This window comes from Heloderma suspectum, chromosome 3 (assembly GCF_057233095.1).
Source record: "Heloderma suspectum isolate Gila_16-S chromosome 3, 16-S_ref, whole genome shotgun sequence".
In the NCBI taxonomy this organism is placed as follows: domain Eukaryota; kingdom Metazoa; phylum Chordata; class Lepidosauria; order Squamata; family Helodermatidae; genus Heloderma; species Heloderma suspectum.
In genome coordinates this window covers 20,588,834-20,607,878 of record NC_139460.1, presented here as the reverse complement: position 1 = coordinate 20,607,878, position 19,045 = coordinate 20,588,834, and the positions used below count along the sequence as shown (strand labels likewise).

Here is a 19,045-nt window from a genome sequence, read left to right as displayed (position 1 = left end):
AAACAGTTTGCTAATATGGGATTTTTTAAAGCCGTTCAGTGCTGAAAACTTGCTTACTCCATTAGATTGGAGAGGTTTTCTGCTTTGAAGTCAACTGGTATCTTAAGCTTTGAAGTTTATGAATTAATTCCTTTTTTAGGTTAGGCTTTTAATAAGCTGTTCCCCCACCCAGATGGGTGAGACCCAGATTACGAAGATATTTAATACAGTGAATAAGGTCATAAGCCAACCATTCTTTTTTTGCTCCGGCTGTAACAATATTATTTCAAAAATTAAAAGGACTGAACACCCTGGTGTGTGTAAGCAATGTACTTAGAGCCTCCTAAGACCTGGGCCTCTGGGAGCCTGGAAGATTTTTTTACGCAGGCTCAGTGTGCATAAACATGATGCAAAATGCCTTCTGCAATAAGTTGCCCAGGCATTTTAGTTCAGTATCTTTGTTGTCTATTCTGTCTAATTATAGTGCTCTTGTTTTTTAAGATTTGGAATTTTACCTTGATTATTATCTGCTATAGTGTTGCTTTATTTATTGTTCATTTTAGTTTTTGTTCTTGCTTGTAACCTGTCTCGAACTATTTTGGAGAAGTGTGGTGTAAAATTCTTTAAATAAAATAAATTAAATGACCTGATGTGTGAAATCATGCTGTGCTTTGCTTGTGAGCTTTTCAGAGACTTATTACTGGCTACTGTTGATCCAGGAATACCCTTTTGGGTTGATCCAGCAAGGCAAAACTGTTTCTCTGAAAAGGCAGGGGAAAGAAAGAAAAAAAAAAGATTCGACACACACCAAATAAGCTTTAATGCAATTCCTTTTCCTTGTAGCAAACTTTGTTCTTGCATTCTTTTTACCAACCCGTATTCTGTCCAAATGGTTTTTTGCAGGCTGTACCAAATGGTCAAGATTCTCTATTCCTTTGGGATTTTTGTGACCTATTCGATTCAATTCTACGTTCCAGCCGAGATCATTGTTCCAGTTGTTGCCAGTAGAGTGCAGCAGAAGCTGAAACTGTTCTGTGAGCTGGTGATGAGGACACTCCTGGTCTGCCTAACCTGTAAGTACAGGGGCTTACTTTCTGGCATTCCTTTGACAAACGGTATCTTGGAGTTGCAGAGAGGAAAAGAAGGTGTATTAAATGTACGGGCTGTGTAAAATCTGCTCGTCTGTGTTTTGCAGATTGTCAGGTGCCTTTCGTTCTGTCATCCGCCCACAGATGGATGCAAATATTTTTTTTCGTCACGCGGAAAAATACGGAAATAATTAAGTAAATATTTACATAAATATTTATGTAAGTATTTACATAATTTACCCCAGTATGTAACATTTAGTGTATTGTCCCCTATTCCATTCTACGTTTCCTCAGCAGAAACTTACGTATTTTTCTACAGATTTATATGCGTAAATTTCGGGAAAGTAAAAAAAAAATCCGAAAGTCCACGGACTCCGCAGGGCCTGAGGGGGTCGCTCTGCAGTGGATTCCGCAGGTCGGATTCTTAGAAATCCGAGCTCATTTTAATACATCTCGAATTTCTCCAGCATCCCTAAATAAATGTAGGATTTAAGTTGCATTTTCTCGTATTTCACTCAACTTTTTGTCCCTAAAGTAAGTGAATGGATAGTGTGAACATGGATTTGCCAAGGAACATAGGAATTCATGTGATTTGCCAGTATTTTTCACATTCTGAGACTTGTGCATTGTATCATCAGCCACATTTGCTGCACACTGTGCAGCACTATAGTGCAGCCTGTGAACTGGCGCTGAGCTGAAACTAGTTCAGCGTTAAATTGGTCTCATGACTTTAAGCCTCCTTCATGCATCACTGATATGAAGTGACAGAGTGTGGAAAGGGTCTGTGGGGCCATACTTTCAGCCCAAAGTTGCAGGGTTCTCAGCCTTTGTATGTAGAGCTCTTAGGTGTTGACGTTTCCATGCATCCCAAACTCCTAATGCATGTGCAGAGGTCAACTTCCTCGCCTTAGACATCCGTGGTAATGTGTGGATTGCATGGGTGGGTTTGGGAGGAGTTGTGCAACGTTGAGTATGGAGTTAAAAGTATGGCCCCGCAGTCCCTTTCAGCACACTCACACCCATCTTTCCCCAACCTGGCACCCCCCAGATGTGTTAGACCACAACTCCCATCATCCCTAGCATGGGTGGGAATGATGGGAGTTGTAGTCAACACATCTGGAGAGCGCCGGGTTGGGAAGGCTGCTGTACACAAGTAATGCATGGAGGGGGCTACATCGGATGTGTGTTCTATACTTGGGTGCTTTAGAAGTCTTCCTTGGTTGCATGAGATATTTTAACCTTTGTGTACAGAGGCTCACCTGATTTTTGCCCCGCCCTCTTTTTTGTAGCAAGAGAAATGGTAAGAGCACTGGTCATAAGACTTTGCATGGGGAAATGCCTCTTGAAGTAGATAGGGTGCCCATCTGTTCCTCCACCATTTTAGGCCGGGAGTGCTGGTACTACCTGTATATGAATTGGGGCTTAGTGAGCTGCCTAGGTTGGTGCTAGAAGCAATGCAGGCATAGACTGAAAATGAGTAGGTGTCTCTGAATAAAGCTGTATTGGGGGGCTCCCAAATGAGCAGTATTCTCTTAACGGTTCTCTTAAAATATAAGTTTATAAGTCAACCTGTCGCTGAAATCCTCCCTGCACCCAGAAAATCTTAATAATTTTAGGCCAGTGGCAAATGTTCCTTTCCTGGGCAAGGTTCTTGAGCGAATGGTTGCTAACTAGCTCCGGACTCTCTTGGATGAGACTGATTATCTAGATCCATTTCATTTGGGGTTCAGGCCAGGTTTTGGCATGAAAACAGCCTTGATTGCCCTGTATGATGACCTATGTCGAGAGAGAGATAGGAGGAGTGTGACCTTGTTGATTCTCCTTGATTTCGCTGCAGCTTTCGATACCATTGACCAGGTATCCTCCTGGTGCGATTGTCTGAGTTGGGAGTGGGAGGCACTGCACTGAAGTGGTTTTGCTCTTACATGGATGGTTGGCTCCAGAAGGTGGTGTTTGGGGGATATTTCTCAGCCCCGTGGATTCTCCAGTATGGGGTTCTGCAGGGGTTATTTTGTCCCCCATGTTATTCAACACCTACATGAAACCGTTGAGTGCGGTCATCCGGAGTTTTGGAGTACGTTGTCATCAGTACGTTGATGACATGCATCTCTGTTTCTCCTTTTCATCTTCTTTAGGTGAGGCTGTGGATGGGTTAAAGCAGTGCCTGGGTGAGACAATGGACTGGATGAGGTCTAATAAACTGAAACTCAATCCAGACAAGACTGAGATGCTGTTAGTGTGTGGTTCTCCTGACTGGATGGAGGGTGCTCAACCTGTTCTGGATGGGGCTGCACTCCCCCTGAAGGAGCAGGTTTGTATCTTGGGGGTCTTCCTGGAGCCATCTTTGTCGCTTGAGGCTCAAGTAGCCTCAGTGGCATGGAGTGCCTTCTACCAGCTTTGGTTGGTGGCCCAGCTACACCCCTATCTGGACAGGGATAACCTGGCTTCAGTTGTCTATGCTCTGGTAACCTCCAAGTTAGATTACTGCAATGTGCTCTACATGGGACTGCCTTTGAAGATGGTTCGGAAGCTGCAGCTTCTGCAAAATGCAGCAGCCAGACTGATAACAGCGACCAGAAAGCCTGAGCATATAAGACCGATTCTGGCCCGCTTGTACTGACTGCATATATGCTTCCGAGCCCAATTCAAAGTGCTGGTTTTGACATATAAAGCCTTACGTGGCTAGGGACCACAGTACCTGACAGAACACCTCTCCCAGCATGAACCAACCCACACACTATGCTCTGCATCTAAGGCCCTCCTCCGGGAGCCTCCTCTGAGGGAAGCTCAGAGGACGGCAACAGGGGAGAGGGCCTTCTCGGTGGTGGTTCTCCGTTTATGGAATAATCTCCCTGACGAGGCCTGCCTGGCACCAATATTGTCATCTTTTTGGTGCCAGGTTAAAACTGCCCTCTTCTCTCAGGCATTTGGCAGCATATAGTGAGTCTCTTGATTGCCTCTGGCTAATAGTTTTTGTTTCAGATACAAGTTGTTGTTGTGTGTGTTATTTGTTCTACGTAGGGGTGGACGAAAGTCCCTTACCTTTCGCCGAAGCTTGTTCGTGGTGGGGGGGAGGCGCTTCGCTGCTCCCCCCGCGAAGTTCAGGCCCGGGGGGAGGCTTCCCGCCTTGCCCCGGCCGAAATTCAGGCCGGGGAGGAGGCTTCCCGCCTCTCCCGGCCGCGAACTCGAAAGTTTAAAAAAACAAAACAAAATGCCCCCTGATAGGCTATGTGACGATTAATGTAGCTTATCACGGCTAGATTTGCAAAGTCAGCCGTGATAGGCTACGTCAATCGTCACGTAGCCTATCACGGGTGACTTAAAAAAAAGAAAAGAAAAAAGCGCGTACTCTAATGGCGGCCCCCATAGGGAGCCGCCATTCGCGTTCCTTATTTGGTCGCTGTAGTCTACATAAAGATTTACGTAGACTACAGCGAAAATAAGGGCAACGCAAATAGCATTGCCCTTATTTTCGCCGTAGTCTATGTAAATCTTTACGTAGACTACAGCGACCAAATAAGGAATGGGAATGGCGGCTCCCTATGGGGGCCGCCATTAGAGTACGCGCTTTTTTCTTTTCTTTTTTTTAAGTCACCCGTGATAGGCTACGTGACGATTGACGTAGCCTATCACGGCTGACTTTGCAAATCTAGCCGTGATAGGCTACGTTAATCGTCAGGTAGCCTATCAGGGGGCGTTTTTTTCTTTTTCTTTTATTGCAATGGCGGCGGCGGCAGCCGGTCGAAAGACCGGCTGCCGCTCCCGCCCCGCTCGAACACCCGCCGAACCGCCAGCCGGACCCGCCGCCGGGAGGGACATTCGGCGAAGTTAAGTCCCGTCCCGGGGTGTGTGTGTGCGGGGGGCGGGGGGGGTTCGGAGGATTTCTCCCCGAAACTTGTTCGGGGGGCCGAACACGTTGGCGCTCGGCCCCCCGAAGTTTCGGGGAGAAATTCTCTGCCATCCCTAGTTCTACGTTATTATGTGAATGGTTTTACATTTTATATAGTGTGTTTTAATGGTTTTTATGTTTTGTGAACCCCCCAAAGAGCTTCGCCTATGGGGCGGTATAGAAATACGATAAATGAAATGAAATGAAATGCTAGTGTTGCTGACCTATTGAAAAGCATCATCAGGTCCTATGCACTTACCGGCTTCCATGTACAGTAATTTAAGCAGGGGAAGTCCTTTTGTGGCATAATCTGAAAGCAAATGACACAGCTAAGGGTCTGGTCATTGCCTAGATGGGAGGCTACACGGAGAACTCACTGTGCGCTGCCTTAAGTTCTGCGATGGGAGAAATCTAATAAATAGTGATCAGTAGAGAGGCCAGCATCACTTTTTAGAGCCAAAGATTCCAGGATGTATTTTGGATGGGAAAAGCAATAGGGACAAGAGCCTTTGCGAACTAATCAGAACTTTGATAGCTCTGTAAACTCTGGGAACAAGGAATAAAGAACACATAAGGTGATTCCTTCCTCCCCACATTGGACCAATTAAAACAAGTTAAGGGGTTTCTGGAGGTGTGGTCACTCACTTTGCCATGTCCAGGGGTGGTGGGTGGGAGGATTTTGACCTGACTCTGGGTGTTGGTCGGAACAGGTAAAGTTAATAGAAAATAAACTTTGCTATGTGTTCCAAAGGAATAAAATGTGTTTGTTCTAGGCTTACAAGATTCAATCATTTCCTTTGGTGTGACTTAGATGCTTGATGCAGGTAGCATTCTCAATTATCAGTTAGCCTCAGCTGGAGGTTATTGGGGATAGACGAGAGAAATCAAAACAGCAGCCCAAGGTTTGAAAATGGGTTTTAAGTACCCAACAAATTAGATTTGGCTTCTGGATGGGCTTTGGAAATTTTAGGCTGAACTTGTAAAAGGTTACTTTCTAAATTGAATTGACTTTAATGCGCTGGGTGGGAAATGCATTCTTCAATTGGTGATGGATTAAGTAAGTGTTGATACTGAGCAGGTTTCAGTAGCACTGTAATATCGATGGTGACTTCCTTTTTAGTGTTAAGAAGTGGAGGCTTTTTTTCAGTATGGGTGAATCAGAGGAGAGGTAAATTGTTTCTAGAGGGTTTCTTGGCCCTCAAATGTTTGTACAAAACTCACTCAGAAGAAAAAGACAGAAGCTTGCCAGAGGCCAGCTGTTTAACTGCTAAAGCAGAACATGCATAGCAAAATTGGGAGTTCCAGCAGACAGTATTGGAGAATTTCCATGACTGCTTGGTAGTCAGTTTACCTTAACCCTCTTGTCTTAGGGCAAAGGTAAGTGTTACAGGATTCATGGAATATCATTGAAAATGGTGCTGCCATATCATGTTCTCACATTTTCAGAAGTGAGAGAGAGAGGGAAAGAAAGCCAGAAACCATCTTAGAGCATCACCTCATCTCTTTACAACATGGTTTTAAATTGATCCATACAATGCCCGAGGAAACCTATTTTATGAGGCGCTGACCAAAAAAAAATAATAGGCTGCCGCTGGTGGAGACAGCATGGCTAAATAGAGTTGCATGTTACGGAGGGAGGAGAGCATAAGTTAATACAGTGGTTTTATGTTTGGTGGCATCTCCAGAAATATGCAGTTCCAGTCTATACGTTAAACCTTGCAAGTGGGATGCACTGGAATTGGTCTCCTTGTGGCTTCCAGTTCCTGCTGTGGCTGTGATAGATCTCTGGAGCAGCTTTACTCACATTTGGAGGAATCCATGTTCATTGGGCAGTTACAGGACTTTCAGGGAGAGCGCTATTACACTCTGTCCTGCCATGGTGGGAACGGATTGCTGGACCAGATCGGCCTTTGTTCTGATCCAGCACGGCTTTACTTAGAGTCTTCTATTCCCATTTGATTTGGGCCAATCAGTGCTATGAGAGGCCCCCAGTGTTACAATCATGGCAACTATGACAGAGGTGGTTTCCAGGGGCTTCAACAGAGTAAGCACAACATGTGAACTGGCAGTTGATCACAGACATCGATTATCATTTTTTCCTATATATAGCACTAATAGAAGATAATAGGGATGTTTTTAACAAGTCTTTTATTAGAGGTTTTGAAAAATATTGCCAATTATTTCTAAAGGGCAGTATCCAATGGTTTGCAACCGGTAACGTATATTATATTGTGCTAGCAGAAACTTGTCTAACTCAACACCAATACTGTTAGCTGGTGCGCCGATTTAATCGGTGCTCCAGCTAATACTGTTGGTGCTGTGCTAGCGTGGCTAACTGTTGGATACTGCCCAAAGCATTTTAGCATATGAAGTCTCACTAACCATGCTCTCTAACTGTATATTGATCCTAAACTGAGAAGTTTCCATTTCTGCATAATGGGTTCCTTCATGAAATTAAAGTTAATTTAAAAAAAAAAATCAATACCACCTTTTGGTCCTAAGAAGTTCCCCCAGACTCAATATGCTTGAACAGAGAACATTAAAAGCCAGTATAAAAACCAAACAGATCCAAAGCCGCAAGGTTAAAATACACTCAAATACACTTGGTGGAATAAAAAGGTCTTAACTGTATGCCTAAACGACAACTGAGAAGGGGCCAGTCCCTTGGGAGGGAGTTCTACAGTTGGCAAGCTGCCACCAAAAAGGCCCTGTCCTGTGTTTCCACCAAACACACTGCTCTTTGCAGCAGAACACAGGACAGGACCTCTGAAGATGACCTCAGTTGATGGGCAGCTTCGTATGGGAGGAGGCAGAGGGTCAAGGCAAACCGTTTTCAAACATCCTGGTCCCAAGCCATTTAGTTCACTTTGTTGAACCAATAGCCCAAGGTTTGAAAATGGGTTTCAAGTACCCAACACATTTGATTTGGCTTCCAGTTGGGCTTTGGAAATTTTAGGCTGAACTTGTAAAATGTTACTTTCTAAATTGACCTGACTTCAATGCACTGGGTGGGAAACACATTCTTAAATTGCTGATCAATTAAGTAAATGTTGATAAGCAGGTGTCAAAGTGTTAAGCTGGTGTTGATGGTCACATTACTGTTTTCCTTTTTAAAGTAGAGGTGGATGAGCCACCCATAGTTTGCATTGAAATGAGCTATTCCCCCCCATCCCTGCCCCCACACCCCAAATTGGGAAATGACTCAACTAATTTCTGAACCAATCTGAACTTGCCCTGACCTCCCTTCCTTTCTTCACTTGGGACTGCTTGCTGGCCCTGGCCTTGCCAATCAACCAGGTCAGTGAGGTTTAAAGGGTGAAGGAAGCCAGTTGAGTGGGCTTGGAAGAGAAGTATTTCAACCCAAGCTTGAGAAGGATTCGAGGCTTCTCAAGCTCTCCTCTTCCTTGAGACAAGCACTAAAAGCCTTGGGAGTTAGAATTTTGTCAGCATCCCCACTTAAAAACACTATAGGGCTTAGGAAGAGGTGAGTCACCTTCTTTTAAAGCAGCAGTGTACATCCTTTTTGGCCTCCAGGGCCAGATGTGATGCTAGCTCAGGGCCACATCTGCACACATGCACAAACATATGCACACACATACGTATGAGCACACAATACTGGTACAGGTTGCTCTTTCCTCACTGCTATTACCAGCAGTGTTTATCAGGATCACTGGGAGAAGCAGGTGGGGAGAAGGCTAGCAATTGGCAGTGGGGAGAAGTGGCAGCTGCAATTGTAACAGTACAGTTGGGGAGAAATTGAGAGAAAAGTTGGTGCCATCAGGATGGTGGTGGCCAAGGCACCCTGAAGGGCTGCTGTTAAGGCCTTGGGGGCCCATGGGTTGTGTACCCATGTTCTAAAGCAAGCCAGGTGCCAACAAGGAATAGGTTCTCCTTGATGGTGCCCCTTCATTATTGGACCAACTCTCTAGAGAAGTCTGCCAGACTTGCTTTTGACAGTTTCAGAAAGATGGCCTGGATGCGGTTTCCTTAGTGTGGTTTCCTTAATTAAGCAATATTTTTTTTCCCAGATAACTGGTCTCAACTCTTTATATTCATTTTGATTCTCTTTGAGATGCCTATTTGTAACCTGCCTTGAGAGCTTTGGCTAAAATAGCAGAGAACAAGTAGGACAAAATGCAACAAAATGTGGAAGACTCCTCCTGTTAGAGGTGCTAGCCAGCCATTCAGGATACTCCATTCCACGTTTTTTCTGTTCCCAACAAGTCAGTTAGAATTCTGTCGTCACTGAGCAGGCTCAGTTGTCGTTTGGCCATTTTGTTTTTAATTTTATGTATTTATTATTCCAATTTATATGCTGCTTTCCACAGAGGTGTCAGGGCAGTGACATAAAATGCAATGGTATTGGAACAATAAAATATAAGAATAAAACAATACAATACAACATTAATCATCAGTAAAATCTAAAATTGCACACTCTATTGTGTGTTACAAACTATTTCCCCTTCTTGGGTTCCCCCCACCTCATTCTTTTTTACTTCTGCATACATTGGGATTCCACAAGCCTGCTTATACCTCTCTCTTGTGTAGCATTTTGGCTACATAAGGATCTACATTTAGAAAATACATTCGCTAGGAGCATGTAGGATACATTTTTAGGTACAATTAGCAGCTGTAGTCCATTGTACCCAAGAAGCCCCTTTGCTTTTGGGCCTGCCGTATGTATCTAACCCCTGAAAAATGCCCCATGTGCTGTTGAAAGGGGCGGGAGGGAGAATCCTAATTTGTGTTCCAGTTCACTGGATGTTTCCTTTTGTATATGGATGACAAGGAGTTATTGACTGGGTTCACACAACATGCTAACCCACACTCAGTGGCTGAGTATGGGTTGTTGCTGAACTGCGGGTTGTTTGTTGAACCGTGGGTTAGCGTGTTGTCTGAGCCCTATACATTTTCTGCAGGGTAGCTTGTTAACCATGCAGTGTGGCTTGTTTTTCTCAAACAAGCCACATTGAGAACCAATGGTTTGTTGTTTGGTTGCTCAGGGTGGTTAACAAGCCACCCTGCGGAAAATGTCCTGGGTTCAGACAACACGCTAACCCACGGTTCAACAACAACCCATACTCAGCTACTGAGTGCGGATTAGTGTGTTTTGTGAATAGCCCCAGGGCACGTTTTCCTCTGCTATGGAATTTGTAGTGGTTCTGCCACTGCTGTTCCCCACATTGCTAATCTGACAGTGCGGTGTTAAAATAAGATTAGGACATGATCTTGGCTTCACTTATGGTGGCAGTATACCTGCCACAGCTCAGTCCTGGGCCTAGTGCTCTTCAACATTTTTATTAATGACTTGGAGAAGGAGGTGCAGGGAATGCTGATCAGATTTGCAGATGACACAAAATTGGGCGGGATAGCTAATACTTTGGAAGACAGAGACAAAATTCAAAGTGATCTTGGTAGACTGGAGCGCTGGGCAGAAAACAACAGAATGACATTTAATAGGGATATATGCCAAGTTCTGCACCTAGGAAAAAGAAACCAAACACACAGTTACAAGATGGGGGATACGTGGCTCAACAACGCTACAAGCGAGAAGGATCTTGGAGTTGTTGTAGATCACAAGCTGAATATGAGCCAGCAATGTGATGTGGCTGCAAAAAAGGCAAATGCTCTTAGATACCCATAGACATCTGGGTGGCCACTGTGGGAACAAAAGGCTTAACTGGACAGGCCTTTGTTCTAGTCCAGTACAGCTGCTCTTATATTCTTGAATTACCCATTAAGCATATTAATCTATGCTTCTGTCAATGGAGCATCCAAGGTGGACTCTGTTCATATGAGTAAAACACTAGAGGGTGCCACAAGATGTGTTACTTCCTCTTTCCCCCCTCCCCCAAATATCAATCTTTGAAAATGCTGTGACTGCAAGGGTTGGAATGAGGCCCTGCAATAATCCTTATTTTACATTTGCTCTTTGGAGGCAGTTCAGTGTGCTTTGATTTCTGTATTCAGACACTGAAGCAGTTATGTCTGTAATAGTTTGACTGACATCCAGGGAAGTGCTTTGGAGAAATCTTGCTGAAAATGATCCTAAACAGGGAGGAAAAAAGAAGACGAAAACTACAGTCTGTGCTGAAAGTTTGCTTTTCATAACAAAGGGAATGCTTCTGGTCACAACCAGTTTAGAGACACAGGTTCCCATGGGGGTGGGGGGGGGGGATTGAAGGGCACTCCCTACCCTCAATTAGCAATTCATCACACCACAGTAAATCACATTTGTTATGTGGCAAATGCTCAGTTCTCTCTCTCTCTCTCTTTGTAGTAGAGTCAGGGTTTGCTCTGATCCAGCCTTGGAGGCTTCTTTGTAGCTCTAGGTCTTGGCATGCAAATGCTATATAATAAAGAACAGAGAGCCACTTAACATGCGCAGAGGGCTTCCCTCCACCAGTAAATTAAACCAGTTTATACAGAAAATAAAGGTTGGGGGACTGAGCCCTGAGCTCTTAGAAGAGCTGAGCACTGTTAGCTGCCTTTTTCTTTCCCTCTCTCCACCCTCCCCCGCCCAAGAAAGCTGTGAATGTCATTCATTTCTGCTTGTAATTCCTTAAAACAGTGATTTAAGGGCAAAGCTAGACATGACATTTATCATGTAGTTCACCCTTGCATAGCTCTTAAAAAATACGCATTGGGTGTGTGTGTGTTGAGTTAAATCAGGACTTCGGGTGCTTTTATCCTTTGCCCCTGCTATGGTCCTGATTCTGTGTCTGCTGTTCACAATGGGAGGAAAACTCCAATTGGCACCAATGGCAGCTTTCCTCCCATTGGGAATAGCAAAGGTGAGTTTGGTTTGATTGTCAATTGAGATCACATCACATCAGGGGCAGAAGGTTAAAGCTGTCCTCCCCTCCTGGTCCTGATCTGGCCCAGGACCCTCATAAAGGCTATTCAAGAAATCAAAGTAAGTGACACACATCACATCTAGTTCGGCCCCAAAACTTCCTGTAGAAGAAACTTTGACCTGGTTTCCTCGCATAACACTATTTAACTCATGGGTTGTTGAATCCTGGGTTATCATGATGTGTGAACCCAGCTGGACTAACAAACCATGGTTTCTTAACCATGAACAATCCAGAAAGAGAACCCGTGGTTTGTTGTTGGGTTGTGAATTCTGGGTCGTTTAACCCAGAACCATGGGTTGTTCATGGGTTGTTTTGCTAGGCTACAGAGGTGGTGGGCAAGAGCAGAAAAAAAACCCTAAACTCAGCTACTCTGCATGCCAGTACTACAGTGCCACAAAGGCATTTGGGATACAGGGAGGGAGCAGTTAAAGTAGGAGAGAAGCAAACAACCCAAGGATTGGGAAAACAAACTATGGTTTGTTTGATCATCTGCCAGACAAACCCTGGATACAGCTACAAACTATGTGTTGGCATTATGTGTGAACCAGGTCAATGAATAATTTGCACAATGGTCGGGAGAGGTTGTTCTGGAAGATTTGGGCTGAAATGGGACTTTAAAAAAAGTAGCAGCTGCTGAAAAGGTCTCTGCTTTGAAACATGTTTGGCAGTTTTTATTCATGAATGAATCTGAAATGTGGAACGATAGCCATAATGTGATGAACTGGTTTTTATTTTAGTAATGTTGTGATAATTATATTTCATATTTGGGTGTGGATCTAACCTTTCTTCTTGCATTGGGTTGATTTATGCACCACCACCCCGCTGCTCAAAACGTTACATTCTTAAGGGCTGACTTGGCTATCTTGCTGACAAACACCCCCCCCCCCCCGGTTGTTTGGGTTTCGAGGGAGGGCTGACCTCTAGATGTTCATCTCCCAACACTCTTACGTAGGTATCTCTTAATGGCATTGTTGTTACGAGATGTGCTCTAGTTAGACCCGTGTACAAACATGCACATGTTCTAACAAGACTCACACACTCGCTTATAAGGACTCTTTAGATGTCTATGGCTAAGAAGGCGATTCCCACCCAAAGAGATTCACACTCAGTCACTGTTGGAGACGATAACACCACAATGGCACATTTATTGAGGTTTACAAAGATTGAAATACACAAGCTGGTCTTGGGGGAATTGGCTGAGCAAATGGATTTAACACTTCAGACCATTTGGGGATGCTTCAGCCTTCACCAAGTTATGCTTTGGTGGGGAAATTAGCTGCATTCTTGGTGAAGCTGAGCTCCAGGCCTAAAAGTAGCTTTCAAGACTGTGGGAAGGAGTCTTCCCGAGGCATGAAGTCTGCATGCGTGTGCATGCAGACACACACAGAGAAGGGGTGGAGGCTACAATGTGTTTATTCGGTCAGTCGCTTCCGACTCTTCGTGACTTCATGGACCAGCCCACGCCAGAGCTTCCTGTCGGCCGTCTCCACCCCCAGCTCCCCCAAGGTCGAGTCCAGTCACCTCCAGAATATCATCCATCCACCTTGCCCTTGGTCGGCCCCTCTTCCTTTTGCCTTCCACTTTCCCTAGCATCAGTATGCTAAGTTCCCTAGTACAATTTGTACTAAGAACCTGCAAAAGCAATATCCCTTTCCTTGGGCTGAAGCCCTTTCCTGCAGAAAGGAACTAATGCGTGTTGCAATTCCTGGTCTCAGGTGAAGAGGAAGGAAAGCAGAGAGCTTTGACTAGGGGAGGCAAAGCACCCACTGTTGGCACCTTGCTCTGGCAAGCAAGGAGCTTAGTGAGAGCCTCTGAGTGATTTCAGCAGCAGTGTGGCATCTTAGCCCTGGAGGGCTGAGGCTCCTAGAGATTTCAGCAGCATGGCCCCACACCTCTGGGAAGAGGGGACTGGGGACTGCCCCAACCTGAGGCTTCTTATACAGTTCAGAGAAAGGTAATGACATCACAACTCTGATGTGCCAGACACTGCTCATAGGCACGGGAAATGGTGCTATGGAATAAAGACTGAGTTGGCCTTCCATCCCGTATAACAAAAGAGGGTGCTTGGGGATGATGGCTGTATTTGCTGGAAACAAAAGTCCTACTTACTATCTCTTACTCTTTTAACAAAAGATGATTTTACATGTTAATGACTGTCTTAAAGGCAGGTGTCAAGGCTGGAGTTCAACAATGGGAGCATACTGCAGGTAGTTGACTAGGTAATTTACCAGATATTACTCTTGCTATCCAGCACATTCATGCTTTGTTTAATTTTTACCCCACCTCTGCCTTTGGGGAATGCATTTTAAGCAGTCCATTAGAAACTCAATGGCTTGATCTAGTCTTGCATGATACTCTCAACCGCATTCCTGTGCCTTTCTCCCACCTTTGCTGAGGCTGGGGATGAAGATGCCTGGCTTCTTAGCTGTGTCTCAAAGTGGAGTCAGTACTGCTCACTCAAAAGAGAGCTACTTCGTGACACTATATAACCTACCATGTTGCCTTATAGACTTGTGACCGTAAGAAGTTTTTGAGTTCAGGATGAATGTCATTCAGGAACAAATGTGTGTGAAATTCAAGTGAACGAGTCAGTCCTGCTGTTACTCAACAAATAATATAACTTGTTCCCAGGCTTCAAAGAATGGCAGTGTTATGTCTGCACTAGGCTAATCTGAAATAGCATAAGTCTACTAGCCAAGGCTTCCTCCTCTACGCATGTTGATAGGGATCTCTTATCCTTTTTTAATAGTTATGTAAAGAGTGAATTATATCAGATTCCACTTTTCAAATACCTATGTGAAAAGCTGCAGTTGTTGAAGTCCCCTCTTCTAAAGGGCGGTTGTTAAAAGGACTGTTTTAATCCCTGCCATTTCCAGGTAGTGCTGGAAAAGGCTCCTGACCAAGACCCTGGAGAGCTGGTGCCAGTGGTTTGATTCAGTATAAGGCAGGTTCCCACATTCCTTCCTGTGAAGGAGAGCACTCCTATACCTCTAACGCCATCTTTTTATTTTGAATAGCAAAGCGTTCTTCAACCTGGAAGGCTGACCCCAACAGAATGGTGGCCATATTCTCTACCCTTTTTTAATGTTTTAGTCTTGTTAGCGTTGCAACCGTCATCTCTCCTACAGAGCTTATATATTGAAACAAGTGATCCTACCTGGGAGGTATGCAGAAGAAGAGTTGTAAATGTTGAGGTGAACTCTCTGTTCCTAGTCAGTGTAAGATAAGCTGGATTTTTCAAATTGTCTCTTATTCTGATTATTTTTCACTTCATTATCTTTGAATGTTTCAGTTCTTGTAGGATAGTGAGGAACCGAATAAAACAGAACTTGTATGGGAAGCACTAATTCTGGAGGAACTGAATCCATGCACTTCTGTAATGTGTCTCTGCCATCACAACATTGTATTTGACTGATATCTACAGAGCTTATGAATGCTTTCATCCCAGAGTGCAGGACACGGAATAAGTTACAGGAAGCCAGATTCCGGCTGAACATCAGGAAAAACTTCCTGACTGTAAGAGCAATACGACAATGGAACCAATTACCTGGGGAGGTGGTTGGCTCTCCCACAGTGGAGGCCTTCAAGACGAGGCTCGACAGCCATTTGTCAGGGATGCTCTGACTTGGATTCCTGCATTGAGCAGGGGGTTGGACTCGATGGCCTTGTAGGTCCCTTCCAACCCTACTATTCTATGATTCTATGAATCATATATTGTAGTCTTCCCCAACCTGGCACCCTCCAGCTGCTTTGGACTACAATTCCCATCAGCCCCAGCCAGCATGGCCAGTGGTCAGCAATGATGGGAGCTGAAGTCCAAAACAGCATGGCCAGTGGCCAGAAATGCTGGGAACTGAAGTCTAAAACAAGTTGGGGAAGGCTTTTCTAAAGGGATCCCAGTAGAACTCTTTGAGAGGGAATAGGACATTTTAGAGGAAAAATGTTTTAAGATATTAATTTGGAGCTTTACAAACAGTGGCACAGGACCTACTATTGGGTGGGATGCCAAATATACTTTGGCTATGTTGGATTGGTATGCTATACAAAGCTTCTCTTATTCCCAAGTGTGGGAGCTGTGAGACTAGGGCTGGATCTACACTTACTGCCTTTTTTCGCTTCCAATGAGTTTTCACCGCCCGCCTTTCACACTACGCAGTACCCGCCTCGAATTAGAACCGGAATTTCTCACTTTCGTGCTCCCGCTTTCAATACCCTAATATCCCGGTATTTCCCCTTAATGTGCTCTGATTTTCCGCCTTCGCTACCGTATCCGGTCGTAGTCCCCTCCCCTGCCTGTCCATATACGGCGGTGTTTGTATTTCCCTCCTGTCCAATCACAGCTCTCGACGGCCCCATATCTTCTTCCGGCTACTGATCACAAAGCTTCCTCAGCAGTCCCCGTTTCCTCAGCAACAAGCAAAGGGCTGGATGTGCACGTGCTTGTCTGATCTTGGAAGCTAAGTGGGGTTGGCCCCAGTCAGTAGTTGGATGGGCGACTGCCTGGGAATCAGGCTTCCTGCACTGAGAAGGGGTTTTTCTATCCCTTCCAATGAGACTAAGTTTTACCCCCTCCTAACCCCCGCTCTGGATGTTTTTTTTTAATTAAGGCGTTATCCTCGAAGAATCAGGGCTTCTCCGCAGTTTTTTTTTTTCTAATTCAGGCATGATCTTTGAAGATTCGAAGTTGTGAAGCTACTAGGATTGTTCCCTAAAACACGGGGAGATCTGGGTTCATCACATCCTTACTTGGCCATGAAGCTCATTGGGTGATCTTGGGCTAGTCAGTATCTCTACCCTGACCTACTTTACCAGGAGGTAAAATGGGGGCGGGGGGGGGCAGAAGAGCCATGTATATTGCCTCGAGTTCCTTGGAGTGAGATTAATTAAATACTAATGTAACCCACTTTCTCTACCAGCAACCCTGTGAGTTTGGGGGGAACCACAGAAGTGGGATGGAGAAGAGGAAAAATGCTTGTCTCAAAATAACGTGCAGTACCATCAGTTCACCAGGACCCCTGAAAGGGGAGAAGGGAAAGAAACCAGTGAGCAATTTATTGGAATTAGTAAAAGTCAAGAACTAGGATTTATTTACTGGGAGGAAGCAAAAGGAACAGTCCAAGGAATAAACACTTAAGTGTCCAAACAATAAAATGGTAGTGGTGGGGAGGTGGGAGGGAGCAGAGCCCAATAATTTTAGGATCCCAAAGTGTAAGGTTGTCTCTCAACACCCGTCTCTGGCTGTGCAGTCCAGGGCTCCAAAGTAGCAGTAGGCCTCAGTTGCTGACATTTGGTGGACTGTGGAACAGCTGCTGAATCATAACTGTGGGGAAACCCAATAATACTGTTGTGGCTGCTCTCCTTCCCTATCTTCCCTCAGTACCTCTGAGAACTTTTCTCAGTCTCTGTTCTTCCTCTTCACAGTCTCCTCAGAACCCTGCCCCTCCTACCTTGTCATGGTAAAAAAGAGTTGAATTCCTAGCATTTCACCAGAGAGCTGTGCTGCACAGGGTTATGCTTAGTTTTAAAAGTATGCAAGACATGAAGACCATATTCTGAATGCACATAATACAGCAACCATGCTGAATCTTAGCTGATCCAGGTCTGGTCAGTGCCTCAATGGCACTGGGATTCCCAGACTCCCTGGGAATTCTGTCCACTGGCTTTAGTTGGCATCATGGAAGAAATACAGGATATACATCTCATAAAGAATCCAACAGATTTCTTGTCTCAAGAAGGAGATGTGAAAAAAGGTTAAGAGTTCTCTTTCCCTGTAATAATTGTATTTTCAATTAGTGATTCACATAAAGTATGCAAACTTAACTTCCACTGTACTTCCACCATGTCTCCACTTAACATTTTCTGGGAGCACTGAGGTTTAACAACTTCCTTTTCTCAGTAGGACGAACCTTTGTGGCTATTATGAACGTTAAGGGTTCTGAGGCAAATATATGCTGAGCTGAGATATGCCCCCAAACTACTTAGAATTTCACATGTTCAGCAAGTTTTAAACATGACAGCTGGTGTGTGTGCATGTATGTGGAGGGATCTTATGTGTTCCATGTTTAAATTGGGTTACAAGTTCTGTGAGTGAAGTGTTAGCTATGAATGGACGAATCTGTCAGTGTTGCTTTCTCTAAGCTTCTAATTTCCCCCCATCTTAAGTTTCTTCAATCCCCATTCTCCATCAGTGCCCAACTTCAAAGAAAACCTGCACAAACACTTGATTGCATTTTTGTATGCAGCTTTGCCTAACGTATGCATTTTGCTAGCAGTTTTTCTTAATATAATGCTGTTTTGTGCCTTGTTCTCACAAATATATGCATTTTTGTGACACTTTCCCCTCGACCCCACCCCAGAGATTGACACTGTAAAACTGAGAAGTGCACATATCAAAAGAGAGCAGTGTTCTGGTTCATATATCGATTGGAAGTGTGAACTTGGTAAGTTCTTATAGAAATGCAAACGGAACAAAAAATTCTCTGCCATCCTTAGCGTTAGCATGCCAGTGTGGTACATCCTTGAGATATGGATCCCTGGCATGTTAAACCTCTGCAAATTAGATTTTGATTTAAATATGTGATGCCGAAGCAAAGGGTTTTCTTTCACGTTTGGCATCATCTTTCAGCTGGGCCTAAGACGTGGTGAATCTTTTTTAAAAACATATCTCTTAAAGCATTCAAAGTGCTGGTATTAACATTTGTTGTTGTTGTTGTTCAGTCGTTCAGTCGTGTCCGACTTCGTGACCCCATGGAACATAGCACGCCAGGCCTTCCTGTCCTGCGCTCTCTCCCGGAGCGTGCTCAAGTTCATATTCATTGCATCGGTGACGCTATCTAGCCATCTCATCCTCTGCCGTCCCCTTCTCCTTTTGCCTTCAGTCTTTCCCAGCATCAGGGTCTTTTCCAGAGAGTTTTCTCTTCGCATTAGGTGGCCAAAATATTTGAGCTTCAGCTTCAATATCTGTCCTTCCAATGAGCACTCAGGGTTGATTTCCTTTAGGATGGACTGATTTGACCTCCTTGCAGTCCAGGGGACTCGTAAGAGTCTTCTCCAGCACCACAGTTCGAAAGCATCAATTCTTCGGCGCTCAGCCTTCCTTATAGTCCAGCTCTCACAGCCATATGTTACTACTGGGAGAACCATAGCTTTGATTAGATGGACCTTTGTCGGCAAGGTGATGTCTCTGCTTCTTACTATGCTGTCTAGGTTGGCCATAGCTTTCCTCCCAAGGA

General features: G+C 44.6%; 1 protein-coding gene across 1 annotated transcript in view; it reads left to right on the top strand.

Moving 5' to 3' along the window:
- SLC36A4 (solute carrier family 36 member 4) overlaps nucleotides 1-19,045 on the top strand; it is a 162,494-nt gene that overhangs the window by 60,059 nt on the left and 83,390 nt on the right. Inside the window, exon 10 of the mRNA XM_084841611.1 lies at nucleotides 883-1,052. Within this exon, the coding sequence (XP_084697737.1) occupies nucleotides 883-1,052 (170 nt within the window). The remainder of the gene's footprint in view (nucleotides 1-882; nucleotides 1,053-19,045) is intronic.